Raw genomic sequence first — 18,204 nt, forward strand, 5'->3', positions numbered from 1 at the left:
CTGGCATTAATGAGCATTATATTAAATTTCGGTGGGTTTTAGCGTAGTGGGCGGTGGAAGCTGAGCGAAGGTGCAAAGTTTGTGATTCTGGTGACCATTTCAGGGCTGGTGGCGTCTCCATTTCGTCTCTCCCGTGGGCCCCATCCACTGCTGGCTGCATTACAATTGAACCACTGCTGCAACCTGGTCCCAACTGACTGGCAACTAATTCCAGACGAGACCAGTCTTACTGGAAATGGTTAATTGACAGAAGAAGACAGCCAAATCGGGCCGAGATCGATCAGCTCGTGGATCACCAGCTGAGGATCGCCTGCAAAATGGAGCCACTATTGATGCTTGCTTTTTGCCAATTCGGACGGGCCGATACTGGCGCCAAAATGGTGGATCCTTCAGAAGAAAATGCCACCATGTCACTGAGGGAAATTAGACGAGGAATAATGCTACCAAAAGTGGTAAAACTACAGAGCTGAAAGGGACAATGCGCACAGAGCAATGAATTGATCTGTTGTGCATGCGGGTTGACCGTCCCTACAGCTGCCATGCTGGAAGGAATTCAGAACCAAACTGCCTGGCACCGGCCATCTGACTGTGAAACTGGTTGGCAGTTCGTGAAACTTGCCTGTGACCAGTGATTTCTCTTATTCCTGGTGTTTATGCATTATTTATACAAGCGTGGTCGCGATGGCAATCCACCATTGACAGCCGGGCTTTACATCAACCCTATCATCACTATCATCAACAGCAATCAACTTAGCAATCAATCGCGATACAATTGACAAATCGCCATGGCTCACACTCAGGACATTCTGGGCCAGTTGCCCCTCCTTCAGTCCTACACTCACGCCATCCTCTGTTTCCAGCTCGCCTCCAACACCACTCCCACCATTGACCTAGAATCCGCAGTGCAGCGGCTGCTAACCCTGTTCCCCATTCTGGCAGGCCAGGTCATCAAGACGGGTGCCTCGCCCACCTCAACCGGTGCCTACCAAGTCGTCCCTTATCCAGTTCGCAAATCCCCCATCATCCGCTACGTCGACCATCGCTCGGATCCCCAAATCCCCAGTTATAACACTCTGCGAACGGCACATTTTCCCTTCAACCAAATGCCAAGCACCCACTTCTCCCCTCCCCACCCAGTCTTCCCCATCCCCTATCCAGATACTGAACCCGCCCCCGTGCTCGACATTCAAGCCAATATCCTGAATGGAGGATTCCTACTCACCCTAGCCGCACAGCATAACATCATCGACGCCAGTGGCATCTTCCAAATCGCCTCGCTACTGGCCCGTCTCACGCGGGGCGAACCGATCCCAAAGGCCGAGGTCACCGAGGGCAACCTGGACCGCCGGGATCTAATTCCCCTGCTGGATGACAGCCAGCCCCTCCGCTACGACTACTGCGAGTATCTCCCTTCGTTCATGCCGAAGATCCCCCCTAACCTGACAGCACTGTTCCCCACCTTCCAATGGGCTTATTTTCACTTGTCCAGACGGGCCGTCGAGGCGATCTACGCCGAGGCCGCACTCGCCTCCCCATCACACAGCACCCCTGTGCAGATCACCCCCAATGATGCCCTCACGGCATTTATCTGGCAACGACTAACGCTTACTCGTCTCCACCACTCCCCTAGCCCGCTCGCTGCTACTGACGTCTCCAAAATCTCTCGTGCCATGGACCTCCGTCGTACTTTGCACCTCTCCCCAGCCTACATGGGACACATGATCCGTACCGCTACCCTCCGTCTCCCGCTGGGCGAGATCACTTCGCTGCCGCTGGGTACGCTGGCTGCGAAGCTTCGGGATCAAGTTGCCGAGCTACGCACGCTAGATGCCGTGCGCGACTACGCTACGTTTCTAGCGCGGCAGCCAGACAAGAGCAAGATTGCCTACAGCGGGGGCGGGTTTCAGCCGGCTACGGATTTGAGTTGCTCCAGTATCGCCCATGTGGACTATGATCGGTTGTGTCTGGGGGGTGCAATGGGACGGTGCGAGGGAGTCCGTCGGCCAGGAGGAGGAGTGTTGCCAGGCGGTTGCTATATCGGACCGGCGGGGGACTGGTATGGCAGTGTTGGAGACGAGGAATCTCGTCAAGAGACGGGAATAGAAGTGCTACTGTGTTTGGATGGATGGGAAATGGAGGGGCTGAGAGAGGATGAGCGGTGGAGAGAGTGGGTGGAGTATATTGGGTGATAGTATACGTGCCATGATAGTAAATGATAACGAGATAGACATGACTCGCGATCTACAGTAGTTCGAACTCAATTGTAGATAACACAGTAACCCTCCAACAGTATGGGAGTATCTCTACTCCCATCCATCATCGTTGCCTCCCTGCCTTCAACATCCCGTCTGCTGCCTCTGCCTCTCCCAGCACAATCACCAACATCTATGAAGCGAAGTAGAATTAAACTGCTCACCCCAAATATGACACCTCACACTCCACCTGCAACATGCAACATGCACCTCAACCCCCACTCCAATCCCACATTCCAAACTCCGTAATCGGCACTCCCACGAGCAGAAGCAGAAGCAGAGCAGAAGCACAGTTCACCCCTGCCCCGGGCTCTACACTACACACCCATCTGACCTGTCCTCTCCCCTCCCCAGTTCTAAACTCCATTCCCCCTAACAATAACCCATAGAAATCCCCGAACCGTCCGTCAACCAAACTCCTGCATTCATATCCCCGAACACACAAACCAGACACACACAGTGTAACAACCCAATACGAAGGAGCGACTTCCGGAGAATTAAACCACCACACATATACCCCTCAGATACTAGCTAAACATTTAGAATTAGGAATGTGTAAACGCCGTTTCATCTTCCCGTCTGTCCGCCCGTACAATATGTTCCTTGGTTCATTGATTGTTCCGTCGCCGCCCGCCCGCCCGCCCGTACGGCCCGGACCGGACCAATACAACACAACTCACCACATTATAACATGACAATAGTAATGTTCTTCAGGGGTAGCATTTGTGCAACATTGAAGAGGGGAATATGAACAGGTGTGACAGACATGGATTATGGTGAAACGGGTTTCATATATGAAGAGAAATCACTCAGTTCAATAGTAGTGCATGAGACACACCACAGGATACTAGTACTAACTTAGTAGTGGTGGTAAGTATGTGATCTGGAATATATTTCCTACCCTAACGGAGAATCTTTACGCTTCGGTTCAAAACATGATCAGTGGCACTTTTTCAGTTGTTGTACCACAACAATAACCATAACCAGCCGAAGAGAAAACACGAGTGATAGTAATGGAGGTATTCCCAAACCGACCGCACGCCAAAGTCTCCCTTCCCCTCCGAACAAGATATTCCTTCTTCCGGGAATCACATCCTAGCCTGTACTCCAGTTTCTGTGCAACACCACAACCAACGGAAGAAGGGAGGGAACTGCGGACTGTGTGACGTAGCACAAGAAGCTAAGCTAAGATGCTGGTCCTGGTTCAATTCATAAAATCGGTTCGTGGTTCCTGGGGTACATACATATTGTGTTACTACTAATCTGTCATTAGTGTTACACTGGTTTTAGCAAGGACTGGGATGATGGGGATGCTTAACATGGTTAAGCATTCCTTGCTTACTTACTTCTGATTGTTTACTGTGTAAGTAGATACTATCAGCGATAGTAGTAAACTTGTTAGTTAGTAGTATACACTAAATGATTACGTCCTCTATCATATCAGACATACACATCATCCATCACAACCACCCCAATAAGGAAGCAATGACAGAAAAAACACCTCCTATCGAAATCGCCATCATCGGCTCCGGCCTAATCGGCACCCTCCTGGCCCTAGGCCTTCTCAACATCCCCAACTCCTCCTCCACCTCCTCCACCAACATCAACCAAACAACCCTCCGCATGAAAATCTACGAACAATCCGCCACAACCCACGAACTCGGCGCCGGAATCGGCTTCACGACCTGCGCACGGAAATGCATGACGCTCATGGACCCGCGCATCGCGGAGTGCGTAGCCCGCGTAGCGACACTCAACGGCGAAGCGGAAAATCCCGATTACTGTATGCGGTTTGTGGATGGGTTTAGGACGTATACGGGAGGTGATTGTTGGGGGACGTCGAAGGGTGGGGAGGGAGTAGGTGTGGAAGTTAGGGGGATCGGAGGGGATCATTATTCAGATAGAATTGAAGATAATAATAGAAATAGGGCAGGCGAGGATGAGGGTAAAGGTGTGCACGTCTCCGGAAAAGTCTACAAGTTGTATGCCGGCCCAAGGGGGTTTGAAGGATGTCATCGGGGGCAGTTTCTCGATGAAGTGATGAAACTTATGCCTGAGGGTGTAGTGGAATATAATAAGCGGGTGGAAGAGTTTGAGTATCTCCCTTCAGGGAGGATACAATTGGCGTTTAGTGATGGGGGAGGGGTGGAATGTGACCTTGGTATGTGCTTCTTCCCATCTACAATTCATCCCTAGCGACATGATATTGATGTAGTATGATAGCCCTCGCCTGCGACGGCATCAAATCCCTCATCCGCACCCATCTCTACCCCCAGACCAAACCTCAATACACCCATCAATTCGCCTTCCGGGGCCTGGTGCCAATGACCACCGCAATCAGCAAACTAGGCCGCTACCGCGCCTTGCGCCAACACATGCACTGTGGGCCACGAGCGCATGTGCTGCATTTCCCCGTCGCAAAGCAGCAGCTCATGAATGTCGTTGCGTTCGTGCAGGACCCGAGTGACTGGATGCACTCTGGGATGACGGCACCAGTGAAGAAGAGCGAAGTCGTAGATGCGTTCAAGGAGTGGGGTCCGTTTGTGCGCGCTGTGATTGATCTGCTGCCTGAGGAGCTGGATAAGTGGGCTGTTTTTGATACTTATGACAGTCCGGTGCCGAAGTATGCGGAAGGGAGGGTGGCGCTGGTTGGGGATGCGGCCCATGCGTCGTCGCCGCATCATGGAGCCGGGGCGGGGATGGGGGTCGAGGATGCGTTGGCGCTGGTTACGGCTATTAGGAGGGCGAGGGAGGATGTGGATCGTGGGGTGGAGGTTAATGGGGCGTTGGAGGCGGCGGTGAGGGCGTATTCGAGGGTGAGGTATGAGCGGTCGCAGTGGTTGGTGAGGAGTAGTCGCGAGGTGGGATGGACGTATGAGTGGATGGATGAGAGTATTGGGGCGGATATGGATCGTGCGTTTGCAGATATCAAGGAGAGGAGTCATCGGGTGTGGTATTTTAATGTGGATGCGATGGTGGCAGAAGTGGAAAGACAATATCGTTGGTGTTTGTGGAACTAGCTAGCGTACGCAGTGATGGAATTCTAGGGTATCTATTTACACACCCTTTCTTAACATCTCTTCTAGGACGGGACTGTGTGTCCTCTCGTATGCTTCCCGAATATACTCCTCATTCACTGAAAATGGTCGCGCCATTACATTGGGGATGTACCGTCGCAGTGCTTCCAGATCCACGTTTCCCTCCAGAAACCCCGGTCGGAGCAAGCACTGTCGGAACCGGTCCACAGTTGACCGCAGGTGACTCGAGTGGAAGGGCACGTCGATACCTTCTAATGGAATCGTGGCTTGCCCTCGTCGAAGCTGTATCGGCGGCGATAATTCTCTTGCCTCGAAAAGTAGCTGATGGATTATACTGTCATGTTGTAACTCCATTCCATCGGGCTGAGAGATGTAGTCCAGCATCCGCCCAAGCACGCAAAGATTGGTCACCTAACACATTAGCATTCACAAGGCAAAGAGGCTCGAATACTCACCGTCCCTGAACACACATATTGCTCACCGTCAATATTATAGTTGACTACCTCGAGAAGCTCCTCACTAGCCAGACCAATCCTTTGCACCAGCCTACTCAAACCTGCTTCATCAAAGACTGAACAGTCAGCCCAAGCCCAGCCTGTAGCAGCCTCGTGTAACTTACATCGTCCAACACGCTTAGGATTGACCGCCACCATTCCGTACGCGTTCCCGTTGCCCCCTGCCACAGATGCCTGCATCATGAGTCCCCGGTAAAACGCCAACTCTGCCAGAGCTCCCATGGGAATTAAATTGGACAGAGCGGATAACGCCCCGAATTCTCCCAACGAATGACCCGCATACATTGCATCTGGTGATATGTAGCCCCTGCTACGGAGGTCGGCTACTGCCGCTGCCTCAAACAGCAAAATCGCCGGTTGGGCGAACTGGGTAGAGTATAACAGTCCCCGTGAATCAGTGAATGTGTAAGAGGTCGAACATGGACTGAGCCCCTGCAGAACAGGGGTCTCCACACGGGATCCATCGGCGAGCACTGTCTCCGTAGTGATGGCGAGATAATTCTGTCGGATTTGGCGGCCTCGCTTGCCTCCGAAGTGGACGGTAACCGACTTTGGATTGTTCTTGACAATGTCCAAAACAGACCAGCCTATTTCCGTAAGCGTTTGTCGCAGCATCAGCAGATTACGTACCATACGACGCAAACAATTGCGCATCAATCTCATCCCATAAAGCTTTGGCCACCGGACTTGACTGGTACAGATCCATGCCCATGCCTTTGCTCTGGCTGCCTTGACCAGTGAAGAGATAAGCAGTTGCAGGCTGGTCTATCACGGCTTCTGCTTCCAACACCTTTTCTTGGCTATCTTTCCGGACAACTTCAACTGTCAATCGCATGCGCCCATCGATCATCCCAGTATGTTGTATATGGACGACCAGCTTTTCCAGTGGCATAACCATTCCGGTAAACTTCGCTGCAAACTGTCGAAGACGCAAACGATCACCCCCGAGAGCTAGGTGCTCCAATGCCGCTACCGCAACTGCTGATGTACTCATCCCGTGACATATTGTGCCCGGGAGATCTGCCAGAGAGGCAAAAATGGTCGACACATGTATCGGGTTGTAATCCGTGGATACTTCAGCGTACGCTTGATTACTGACTGGCATCTGGATCTCAATGGACGAGGGACCAGTCCATCCTGGCTTGTGTAGCATCGTTTGCTTGCTCACTCGGACCCCTCTGCGCTCGAGAAATTGCAGCACTGGATTTCCAACACAATGAGCGCATTCAAAGTCAACAAATCCGACCTCCTGACCCGGAATACCACCATCATCTAAGCAAGCGGTTCCGGTCACACGAAGGCCCTTGAAACCACTCTCTTTGTCCACTTCATGAGTCTCTATACTGAAGACAAGACCTCTGCCTACAAGAGTTGTGGCAGTATTGTGCAGCTGAAACCACGGGCGACGCCGCAGGACCGTTTCTTCCAGGGCTGACCTGATATGGAGTGCCCACTGCGTTTGTTCCCGTCTGAATGTCGACTCAGAGCGAAATGAACCTCGATACAGAAACGTAGATGTGATCTTCATGACCGCTTTTCCCGATCGAATAATCTGGGATTCAATAACAACCACTTTGCCTGCATCCTCCACATACACAGCTTGCACCCGCGACCGACAGCTGACACCATCACCAACACGTAATGTTTCTGCACCGGCACAGTACTCGAATGTATTAGAACGGTGAACCAGACATAATAAATCACCATCGATCTCTCCAGTTACCAAAGGCTTGGTGATAACGTCCCACGCAATGACTATCCCAGCGCTGATTGGCAGGATATCTGAGTTTGTTTTGATCAGTCGGGAATCCGGGAATGCCGGACCCACCGCGGCGATCAAACCATCCACCAGTTCGCGTGTGAGAATCATTTCCCGACCGTGATAAGTCTCCTGAATGCCAATATCGGCCTTCTGCATCCACAGATTACTATAAAAAGTCCTCGCACGTGCATTTCGCTTCGAGGTGATCTCAGTAAGCGCGAACGGGATGCCGTTGGGATCATACCGGTACACCAACTGGAGTGGATCAGAGACTTGAGGAGGGTAGAGATCTACTCTGATCTCGAGGCCATCGAGACACGACACTTTCATGAGAGAAGTAGCTCCGCACGGGTCTTGAACAGTCACACACGCGTCTGAATGCTCAGCATTGTATCGAACCTTTGTGTCCGGGTACAATGCGATGAACTGCTGAAATGGATTCTTTTGGCGTCGTCGATTTCGAGAGATGACCTTGTCCTCGAAGATGGCCCGTAGCCACGGTGGCAAGTTTTCGCTCTTGGTAATGACGGCACCCACTGAAAGGGAACGATCATCTGTAGTCTCCGAAGCTGTGGATGAGAGGGCGAGCTCGTCCATAGCAATCTCCTTGGCACCCGATACTGAGGACCAAGACTCTGGCGTGATCAGTCCGCTGCCTGAACTAGGCGAAGAGGTGTCGGTACTGCTATCACGCTGCATACGTTCAACGAGGCCACTAATTATATTGTCCATGATTTCTTTTGCTGACTCGTCTTGCCGAACGGAGTATTGAGCTGCCACCGGGCCTTGTAGGATGCAAACTCGTTCAGCATCTTGGTCGACAACAGCATCAACATCCTCTGCCTGCCAAAGTGAATCTTTCTTGAAATAGAACTCAAAGTCATCATTCAAAGCAGGAATAAAGTTGACTGGCTTCTGGTTTGGCATTTTACTCCTCATCAAGAAGAAAGAAACATCCTCTGGATTCATGATCTCGTGGGAAGCACTAGGACACGCAACGGTGAAGGCGTCCAGGAACTGCATCGGAGCTTCGGATAGGACCGACTGTGTGAGGTCTGACTTGAGGGTATCAACCCGAAGTAGGCGCTCTAATGCTCGAGTGGCCATGGCCATGGTAAAGACAACATACGATGGGTCAACCCACCGTTTCTGCTGGTTGACATACATCAGCTCCACCATACGATGCAACACTTCAGTGTAAGTCATGTCATCCAGGTCCACTATGTCACCCAAACTGTTGCGGCCAAACCACGGCTTGGCAAATTCAGCATTCAAGCGCTGTATTATCGAACTCCGGTGCTTTTCCAGGTATGCAATGCGGTCTTTCCGAGGCAGACTAAAAACAGTTTCATCCATTTCTGCCCATAAGCTCACACCTTTGGTTGCAATCTTGTGGATGGGCTCGCCCAGTTCTGACTGTACCGTGATGATTCCACCAGCAGGTCCAGAGTACGTTTTCTCCCAGTCGCAGTCAGGAACACCAGGTGTCCTGAAGATAATGTCCTTAACAGAAGATGAGGTATGTGCTTCCCGAGCTACCATCAAACGACTTCCCAGTAGCACACCATCAAAAGGCATGCACGGATAACCCAATGGTAGTGACCATTGCCCAGTTATGTAAGGGTATATACTTTCACTATCACCAAACCCACTTCCAGCTACTAGATACATGTTATGCTGCTGTCGAATAGTCGCGTAAGTACTGAGTATCGGAGCGTGGAAGTCCTCGAAAGAGTGATGACCTCCGCCACGCCCACCTGTCCATTGCAGTATGATTGGAAAGTCGGGATGTGCCCTGGCAATGTCGATCACCCGTCGAATGCTTGACAACGATCCTGGCTTGAAGCTGATATAGCGCAGCCCTAGAGTCCGAATATACTCCGATGCTATCTCCATGGAGGGAACGCCAGCTCCAATTGTTATACCATCGATAGGCACGCGATTATGAGACAGTCGACGTATCAATGCAATCTGCCACCGCATGGCTTGGGGCTTAGCATATATAATGTTGCAGGTGATACCGCGACCGGCGGGGATATGAGCAACAAGGTCGTTGATTGCGGTAGTCATGTCAGAGCTGTCCCTGTAGCCACCTCCGGCAAGCTCTGCATGATATCCAGCATTCATTATGGCAGAAACAAAGTCCCAGTGAACAGTAGTGGGTGTCATACCAGCTACAACCACCGGAGGGGTACCCAAAAGGCTAGAAATCCGCGTCCGTATGGATCCTGCGGTCAGACGCGGTCGAAACTGTTGAGCCCAGCTAAGAGGCCTCAAAGACGAGTCGAGCAGGCGCGGAGAGAATAGATCTCGCATGGTACCTATATCAGAGTCACGAGTCTCGAGATCGCCACCTTGAATAACGCGGACGCCCTTCCCTTCCACAATTCTTTGAACCATCGGTCCAAGTCCACCGCGATCAAAAACGATGATGTGCGATGGTGACATGAAGAATTCTTCTCCAGATAAAGCTGTGGGCCAATCGCAATTCTCCCGAGCAATGGCATTGAAAATTTCATGCAGTATATTCCCACAACGCTTCCGCAAATCTTCTCCAGTGGACGTGTGGTAGACGGGAATCTTTAGTTGCTCCTTCGCGATGTATTGTCCTGGGAACCGTGACTTCAAGGCTGTGACAGCTTTCGCAAGGTATTCGGTATGAAATGGTGCACTGATTGGTAGGAATCCATGTTGAATAGCCGGCTTCCGGTTGCTGAAGGGAACCCGACTAGTGTCAGTGTCGGGGCCTTTCATGCCCCGGAGCTGACTATCCAAATGCACCAAGGATGCAATTGGTCCTGCCACCACAAAATGGTCACGCCCATTAGCTAAGGCTGGTTGGATGTTCTCATCTCGCGGTAACGTTTCGTTCAAGCGACCTAGTATAGATCCAAGCTGCTCCCTAGAAACACCCCGCACACTAAGCATGTATGACGGCGCAGCGTTTGTCTCATTCAGGGCGGACGTGATCACTCTCGAATAGCTATTGGGCGCAGTTTGGTGACATTCCAATCCAAGCCAAAACAAAGCTTCAAGTGCAAGGTGGGAGTTTGTATAGAATGTATCCCAGGAGTCGGACGCGGATATGATTGTGGATATCAATAAACCTTGCGAGTGCCCGATAGTTGCCGAAAGCATCGCACGTAGCTGCCCTGGGTCCATGTGCAGAACCCGGCAGGTCACTGTATATCGTGCCAGGCTCAGCAGCCCGATAACAGGAACACTGACTGGAGCCTGGGCTATGTATTCACCTTCTGGGATAGTCGATACGTCGCTGATCCACGTCATCAAGTCCAGTGACTGTCCATGGCGACTGAACCAGGAATCTGGAAGCCTAGAAAGTTCAGAAAGTAAAGTAGCAGTCTGCTGAATAAAAGACTCCAGTAGAGGCCTATATGTGGTGTATAAGTCTGCCAACTCCTGCACACATGTCCGACTTGCCTCACCTTGGCCACCAAATACGGCCATTAGACGAAATCCACTAGCCTGCACATGGTCTAATAAAGCGCTGCCCCTGGAAAGGCTGCGCGAGGCTGTACATGTTATATCACCACTGGCCTCAACAGCATCGTAATAGATCCTTAACCACTTCTGCCGTTCGCTAGCGACCGTAGTCAACTCCGCGATGAGGCAATGTATCTCGTTATCGCCGTGCAAGAATTCGGCCTCAAAAGCTCGGAATACAGCTGCTAGTAAATACCTGGAAAGCCCTTGCTGGGCAAGAAGAAACTCAATGAAAGCCAAACATAACAAGGCTGGATCCTGCGAAATGTTGGGGTGAGAAGAGAAGTGCGATATAAACGCCGTTCTATATGACTGGATGCATGCGAAGTGCTTGATAGGAATCGGTAAAACTAGCTTGCTGTCTATAAGATCGAAATAAAGATCAGCTGTAACAGAACGAGCTGGGGATGACGTATCAGACACTGGTGGCGAGGGCGAGAGAGCAGCGCACATGGCATCTGCCGGCGCTGAATATGCCACACCAGTAGGGGAAATCTCAAGTGCCATGCCGACCTCGCTATTTTGCAAGATCCAGCCAGTTATTAATCTTCAGTGATTCATTTTGAAGCATAACATAGTCCACTCGTTGATTCATCACTCTGGAGTCGGAGGTAGACTTTCGTGCAGCACACACTAGTCCATCCTTTGCGTTGTCGACGGCGCTCCTAGTCAGTTCGAGATCGCGATATGGGGTCAGACTCTTCCTGCAGTAATTTTCTCCACTAGTGTGTAGATGCATTGCTGATCCGGGTAGTCAATGACGGGAAACAGCCCACTTTCTTCTGCATAATCTTATTGAAACCCTTCTGCCTGGCCGGAGTTTGGCCAGGCCCAGCCCTACACCCACACTTGTCCTCCCCGGAGTTTCGCAGACGGAGTTTTAGTGCCTAGCCACCCGGAGGCTTTTAACACGTCAGGTTCCCTGTGACTGGTTGGAAATAGACTCCAGTAGAAAAGAGGCCAGGAGATCTGGTACTTTTCACCTCCACATCTGGCAGCCTAGATGTCGATGTACATGAAGCGCAGTCGTCGGGGGTAGTCTTTCTATACTCACATCGCGACCAGGCGGTAGTGGCTCCGGTATTCGCCTATTACCAGGATGGTCCCGATCGAGAATGTAATTGGCCGACTTTTCTCTCATGCGCCTGCCCCAAATCTAATCTGAATCTCGCAACGCTCTAAGCCTTCTAGCAAGGAACCTACAAGCGCCGACTTGATAACTTCTACACCCATAGAGCTTGTTTCCATGGCTCCCAATGGGATAGTAGGTTCACCCACCCACAGCAAGGTAGCCACTAGGCATGAGGAGAAAGATTTGGCGTACAGGTTGTTCATCGAGCTACTTGCGTAGGTTCCCTGACTCTCCTAAGCACAAGTGCGATATGTTGAACGCCGCTCATAGGTATCAGCTAGCATCTCCAGTAAGATGGTGAGTTCCATTTCCCACTAATTTGCGATTCAGCCATTGATAATGCTCAGGATCGAAACGCAGAACGAGCTTCTCCGGAGACCATCGCCAGTGCAGCGGTTCATCGAGATCGGTCCGCGGAGTACGCTCACAAGGATGGCCAGAAAGTCCGCTTCTATACATCATGATCGACATACTCCATCGCAGTGGTCGCATTTGCAATTTATTTCGTATCAAGATGACAGGAACAGAATACTCTATGAATATCCAGACCCTGTGCGACTGCCATCCACCATTCAAAGGACAACCTCAGCATCGACTTCGACTCAATTGGCCGTTGCCGTAGAAGGCTCTCGATCTGATGGAGAGTCAGAATCAGTAGCAGCATCCCTGCCCTTCACCCCTATAAAGACTTCTGCTCATGTACCCAGCGCCAAAGTTTCACTTTCGGCGCGTCACATTCTCTTAGCGATCACGGGTCAGAAGTTGCGATGCTCTTTCGATCAAGTGCCAATGGACACGACGATCCGGAATTTGTCGGGAGGTGTGTTCCATTAACGATACTTCATGGTCAACATACTGACTTCTCCAGGAAAGTCCACTCTTCAAAATGAGCTGATAGGTGATTTGGTCGCCGAATTTGGCCGCGTCCCGGAAAGCATGGAAGATATGTCCTTGGCCAACCTAGTGGAAGCACTTCAGGGACGATTTTCAGGCAAGCCTGGGAAACAGATGTCGGCATTGATATCCAGGTTTATATCAAGCAAAATGCCGGCAGGATTTAACCAGAGATCGGCACAGATGTACATGCATTCAAAGTGGGGCTTGGAGGGCCCTGATGGAATGATTCCTATATGCCTTGCCATTACTGTGCAGCCGTCATCTCGTCTGGCGGATGCAGGGGCCGCGCATGCATATCTGGACAACCTCGTTGGTCAATACGCGGAGTTCGAAGGGATAACTATGTTGCCAACGCAGCGACGACTAGATAACGAAAATGGATACTCGGAGCCCACTCCAATAGATGCAGTGGCGCTCAGTGAACTTCGAAAGGAACAACAAGATCTCCAACACAAGCAGCTGAAATTGCTTGCAGATTATCTGAAGATCAAGCCTGGCGATCTCGAGGATTCAGCACAGTCGGTGGATCATATATCAGACTTGCAAGAAAGTTTGGACCAGTGGAATGCAGAATTTGGCGAGGAGTTCCTACAAGGCGTCCGACCTAGCTTTAATCTCCAACAAGTCAGACACTATGATTCTTCGTGGAACTGGGTCCGTGAAGACCTGCTTAAGTGGATATATGCGAGTTCACAGGGATCTAAAGACGCAGTGCTTTCAGAGAAAGGCGGTCGCCTAAGTCGAATTCTGAATCGCTGGGACCCTGGCTGCACGGATATCATCTTACATCGACTGGAGATGTCAACTTCCACAGCTTGCGAGATGAAAGGCCATGTTGTGATGTTGAACCAATTCCTGAAATTAGGAATTCGGGCTCAAGCGACTGACCCTGTACACATCCACACATTGCCCCCTTTGATGCCAAGTATCAGTATCCGCAGCTCAGGACGTTTGGAATATACGGAAACAAGTCGCTCGGCATGCAGCTACGCGGACGTAATCCGCCGAGGCTATCATTCTCGTACCAGTACCAAAGCGCCCACCCCTTTTGTGCATCTTAGAACACGCAACGTCGATGAGGACTGGACGTACGACGCAAAAGCTACTGAGATGCTTCATCAAGTGATGGATGCTGGCCTCACCACGGGTTTCAGTTATGTTGGTAAAACAGTCCTTGTGACAGGTGCCGGTCCTGATTCCATTGCTGTAGAGATTATCCAAGGGCTTCTTGCCGGTGGTGCAAGGGTCCTTGTCACTACAAGCCGTACAATCTCCACGACCGCTAGGTTCTACCAGAGTCTCTTCAGGAAGTACGGAGCTCGCGGGGCTAGTTTGACGCTACTCCCAATGAACCAAGCCAGCAGACAAGACTGTGAGGCTATAATCGGACATATATACGGCGCAGAAGCATCTGCTGGTAATGACGTGGATTGCATCATTCCGTTTGCCGCTATTCCCCAAACCGGTGAGCCCGACACTCTAGGCAGCCGTCAGGAACTTGCCCTCCGAGGGATGCTTGTGAACCTCCTGCGGCTGGTGGGTCTCGTTTGTCGCGAAAAGGAAAAGCGACGCATAAACACCAGACCGACGATGGTGGTTCTACCCTTGTCATGCAATGAAGGGACATTCGGTGGAGACGGCCTTTATGCGGAGGCCAAGATTGGACTCAAGTCCTTATTCAATCGATTCCACTCCGAAAGCTGGTCGACGTATGCCACTATCTGTGGAGCCGTCATGGGGTGGACTAGAGGAACTGGATTGATGCACTCATCGGATATGATAGCAGCAGAGATGGAAAAGCTCGGTGTCATCACCTTTAGCAGGGCCGAGATGGCCTTCAATATCCTGGCGCTGCTATCACCGGCCATCACTGCTCTTGCCGAAGAGACACCTGTATATGCAGATCTAACTGGCGGATTTGGGGCCATGTGGAATTTAAAGGAACATATCGCAGCGAGTCGTAAGGCGGTGGCCGAAAATCTTCGTTTGGGTGTTGTTCTGGCGGAAGAGGAGATACATCACGAAGCAGCCCTCCACGGACAGCAGGCAAACTCTCATGCACAGGAGCCAGAAGTAAGGAATAAGCGAGCCAACCTCAATATTGGGTTCCCTTCGATAGCGAGGCAGGAGGCTATGATGGCGAGGCTTCCCGATCTTCAAGGAATGATTGACCTTTCGCAAACGGTCGTCATCGTAGGATTCTCAGAGCTTGGGCCATGGGGAAGCTCACGAACACGATGGGAAATGGAAAGCCAGGGTCAATTCTCGTTAGAAGGTTACGTTGAGATGGCGTGGATGATGGGTCTGATCAGACACATTACAGGCGATCTCAAGGGCCAGCCATACGTTGGATGGATCGATGTCGTGACAAGCGAGCCGATCTCGGATGACGAGATTCCTGAAAGGTACCACCAACAGATTATAGAGAACTCCGGCCTTCGTTTTATTGAACCTGATGGACTCAACGCCTACGATCCATCACGAATAGAGTTCATGCATGAAGTTGCGATCGAAGATGATCTGCCGCCATTCGAGAGCTCGAAGTCAGCGGCCGAAGCATTCAAGTTGCGCCATGGGGACCATGTCTTTGTCCAACCAATCTTAAATTCGGACAATTATCGTGTCTTCATGAAGAAGGGTGCTGTGGTAATGGTGCCCAAGGCAATTCCTTTCCACCCTTTAGTGGGCGGAAGGGTCCCCAAGGGTTGGGACCCTTTGCGATACGGCATTCCCGGGGATATTGTTCAGGAGGCCGACCCCACTACTTTGTATGCCCTTTGCTGCGTCTCGGAGGCATTCTTGTCTGCTGGCATCAAAGATCCATATCAGATGTATCAGTATATTCAGGTCTCTGAGGTAGCCAACTGCTTAGGTACTGGAGGCGGTCCTATGAAGACAATCCAGAGCATGTACCGCGACCGGTATCTCGATCGGCCAGTCCAAGGAGATATTATACTTGATCACTTTTCTAACACCATGGGCGCATGGGTGAACATGCTTCTTCTTTCTTCCTCGGGTCCACTCAGGACCCATGTCGGGGCGTGTGCCACAGCCATAGAATCATTGGACAGCGGATGCGAAGCTATTAAGAGTGGGAAGTGCAAAGTTGCTATTGTTGGGGGTTGTGATGATTTTGGAGAAGAAGTCGCCTACGAATTCGCCGGCATCAAGGCTACTGCAAATACCAAAGAAGAGTTGGCTAAAGGTCGTCTTCCGGGAGAGTTCTCTCGCCCTACCACAAGCTCCCGTAGCGGGTTTGCAGAGTCTGCTGGCTGTGGAGTACAAATAGTGATGGCTGCTGATCTTGCCCTCGAGATGGGACTGCCAATCTATGGCATTGTTGCTTACACCCAAATGGCGAGTGATCAAATCGGCCGATCGATTCCGGCCCCAGGCAAGGGAATCCTGACGGCTGCACGAGAATCAGCAGACGCCCGGCACTCGCCGTTACTGGATCTTGAAATTCGACGTGCGGGATTCGAAAGAGAGGTAGCCGAAATTCGTCAGCAAGCATGGGATGGGCAAGTGAGCAGCACGTGCCAAACTGAGAGTACCATCTGTGCAACCGAAGAAAGAATGAAATCAAGGCTACGAGATGCCCAGCACCGGTGGGCTAACAGTATCCGCTTGCAAGATGCCAGCATCTCTCCCCTAAGAGCCGCACTAGCAACATGGGCCCTATCGATCGATGACATAGGTGTTGTTTCGAGCCATGGGACTTCAACCCGAGCTAATGAGCTTAACGAAGGGGAGGTTATCAATACTCAGATGAACCACCTGGGTCGACGGAGAGGTAATCCGCTACTCTGCGTGTGTCAGAAATCTGTGACAGGGCATCCCAAGGCAGCTGCAGGCGCCTGGCAACTTAACGGCTGCATACAAATGTTCCGCGACAGCATAGTCCCAGGGAACCGCAACGCAGACAATATAGATGAGCAGCTCCGACAGTTTAAGCATCTGGTCTATCCCATGGATTCAATGAAGGTGCCTGACATGAAGGCGATCATGCTCACCTCCTTTGGATTTGGTCAAAAGGGTGCGTTGGCTGTGGTAGTAACACCCAGGTATGTCTTCGCGGCGGTTCCGACTGCAACATTTGAAGACTACCGAACTCGAGTGTTACAGAGGCAACGAACAGCCAACGTGGAATTTGTCACACGGCTAATGAAGAACTCCTTGGTCCAAGTCAAATGTGATCCACCGTGGAAAAGTGCTGAGACTATGCAAAGTGTCTTCCTTAACCCGGACAGTCGCTTAGCTGCTGATGACTCCTTCGGGGCGGAGACTCCAGTTAAAGCTCCTAGTCCAGATAGTGTAGGCGAGAGATCGGATGTCACCGCTGCGCTTGTTCAGTCTCTGCTCGAGCGTGTTACTCGGCGCTCCGGTGCAACGACACCAACCAGCGTTGGAGTCGACGTGGAGGAGATCATGAGCCTCCACATTGAAAACCTCAATTTTCTGCAGCGCAACTTCACACCTGCAGAACGAGACTACTGTTCTAAGGCAGCGAACCCACGCTCCGCATTTGCGGGTCGGTGGAGTGCCAAAGAGGCCGTTTTCAAAAGCTTCCGGGTGCCTTCTATGGGTGCAGGGGCTGCGATGCAAAATATCGAGATCCTGGAAGAAAGCGGGAATCCTTATGTCAAGGTATGTTTGGCCATTACACCATTGATTTCCAGTATCAACTAACATGGCTCAGCTTCACGGACACGCTCACGCTGTGGCGATGTCCAAGGGTATCAGCAAGATTGAACTGGCGATCGGCCATTCTGGGGAAGTGGCTGCTGCCGTAGCGCTAGCCAGGTGGGCCTGAGTGACTTATCGGCCCCAGTCATTCTTAGTGCCAGGACGATCAGGAAGTAGAGTGATGTTTCCAGACAGTCTCAGTGATAATCCTTATAGATAGCACATAAGGTCTGTTTCATCCTAAAAAAAACACTGGTTACCGAGTTCAACGCCTGGCTGGAAATACAAGGATTACACCTAGTTTGGCAGGAAACCGAGAGTAGACCTAAAGATGGTGTGTGCAAGAGAAAAGGAAGGAAAGTGAAGCCGGACTTGTTCCACAACGGATAAGGGATCGTCCGCTTTCCGATCACGTGCC

The 18,204-nt window shown here is 51.3% G+C and overlaps 3 protein-coding genes across 3 annotated transcripts; 2 read left to right on the top strand and 1 right to left on the bottom strand.

Annotated features, from left to right (window-relative positions):
- Positions 1–660: 660 nt before the first annotated feature.
- BO79DRAFT_281044 (FAD/NAD(P)-binding domain-containing protein) lies at positions 661–5,272 on the top strand (the record flags this gene model as incomplete). The annotated part of the gene is made up of 4 exons (XM_025688122.1): positions 661–2,176; positions 2,967–2,977; positions 3,736–4,413; positions 4,476–5,272. Exons 1-4 carry the CDS (start codon positions 786–788, stop codon positions 5,270–5,272), a joined length of 2,877 nt encoding a protein of 958 aa, XP_025541688.1. The 5' UTR covers positions 661–785.
- Positions 5,273–5,308: 36 nt separating this feature from the next.
- On the bottom strand, positions 5,309–11,728 carry BO79DRAFT_286293 (fatty acid synthase beta subunit; the record flags this gene model as incomplete). The annotated part of the gene is made up of 4 exons (XM_025688454.1): positions 6,436–11,728; positions 5,910–6,392; positions 5,746–5,861; positions 5,309–5,701 (listed from the first exon to the last, which is right to left on the bottom strand). Exons 1-4 carry the CDS (start codon positions 11,576–11,578, stop codon positions 5,309–5,311), a joined length of 6,135 nt encoding a protein of 2,044 aa, XP_025541689.1. The 5' UTR covers positions 11,579–11,728.
- A 1,264-nt stretch (positions 11,729–12,992) lies between these two features.
- Positions 12,993–17,913, top strand: BO79DRAFT_142580 (fatty acid synthase alpha subunit FasA; the record flags this gene model as incomplete). Its single annotated transcript, XM_025678286.1, has 3 exons — positions 12,993–13,023; positions 13,072–17,747; positions 17,800–17,913. The coding sequence occupies 3 exons, from the start codon at positions 12,993–12,995 to the stop codon at positions 17,911–17,913; spliced, it is 4,821 nt and encodes a 1,606-aa protein (XP_025541690.1).
- Between the last annotated feature and the right edge of the window lie 291 nt (positions 17,914–18,204).

The sequence above is a fragment of the Aspergillus costaricaensis genome (genome assembly GCF_003184835.1).
Source record: "Aspergillus costaricaensis CBS 115574 unplaced genomic scaffold BO79scaffold_9, whole genome shotgun sequence".
Classification (NCBI taxonomy): Eukaryota; Fungi; Ascomycota; class Eurotiomycetes; order Eurotiales; family Aspergillaceae; genus Aspergillus; species Aspergillus costaricensis.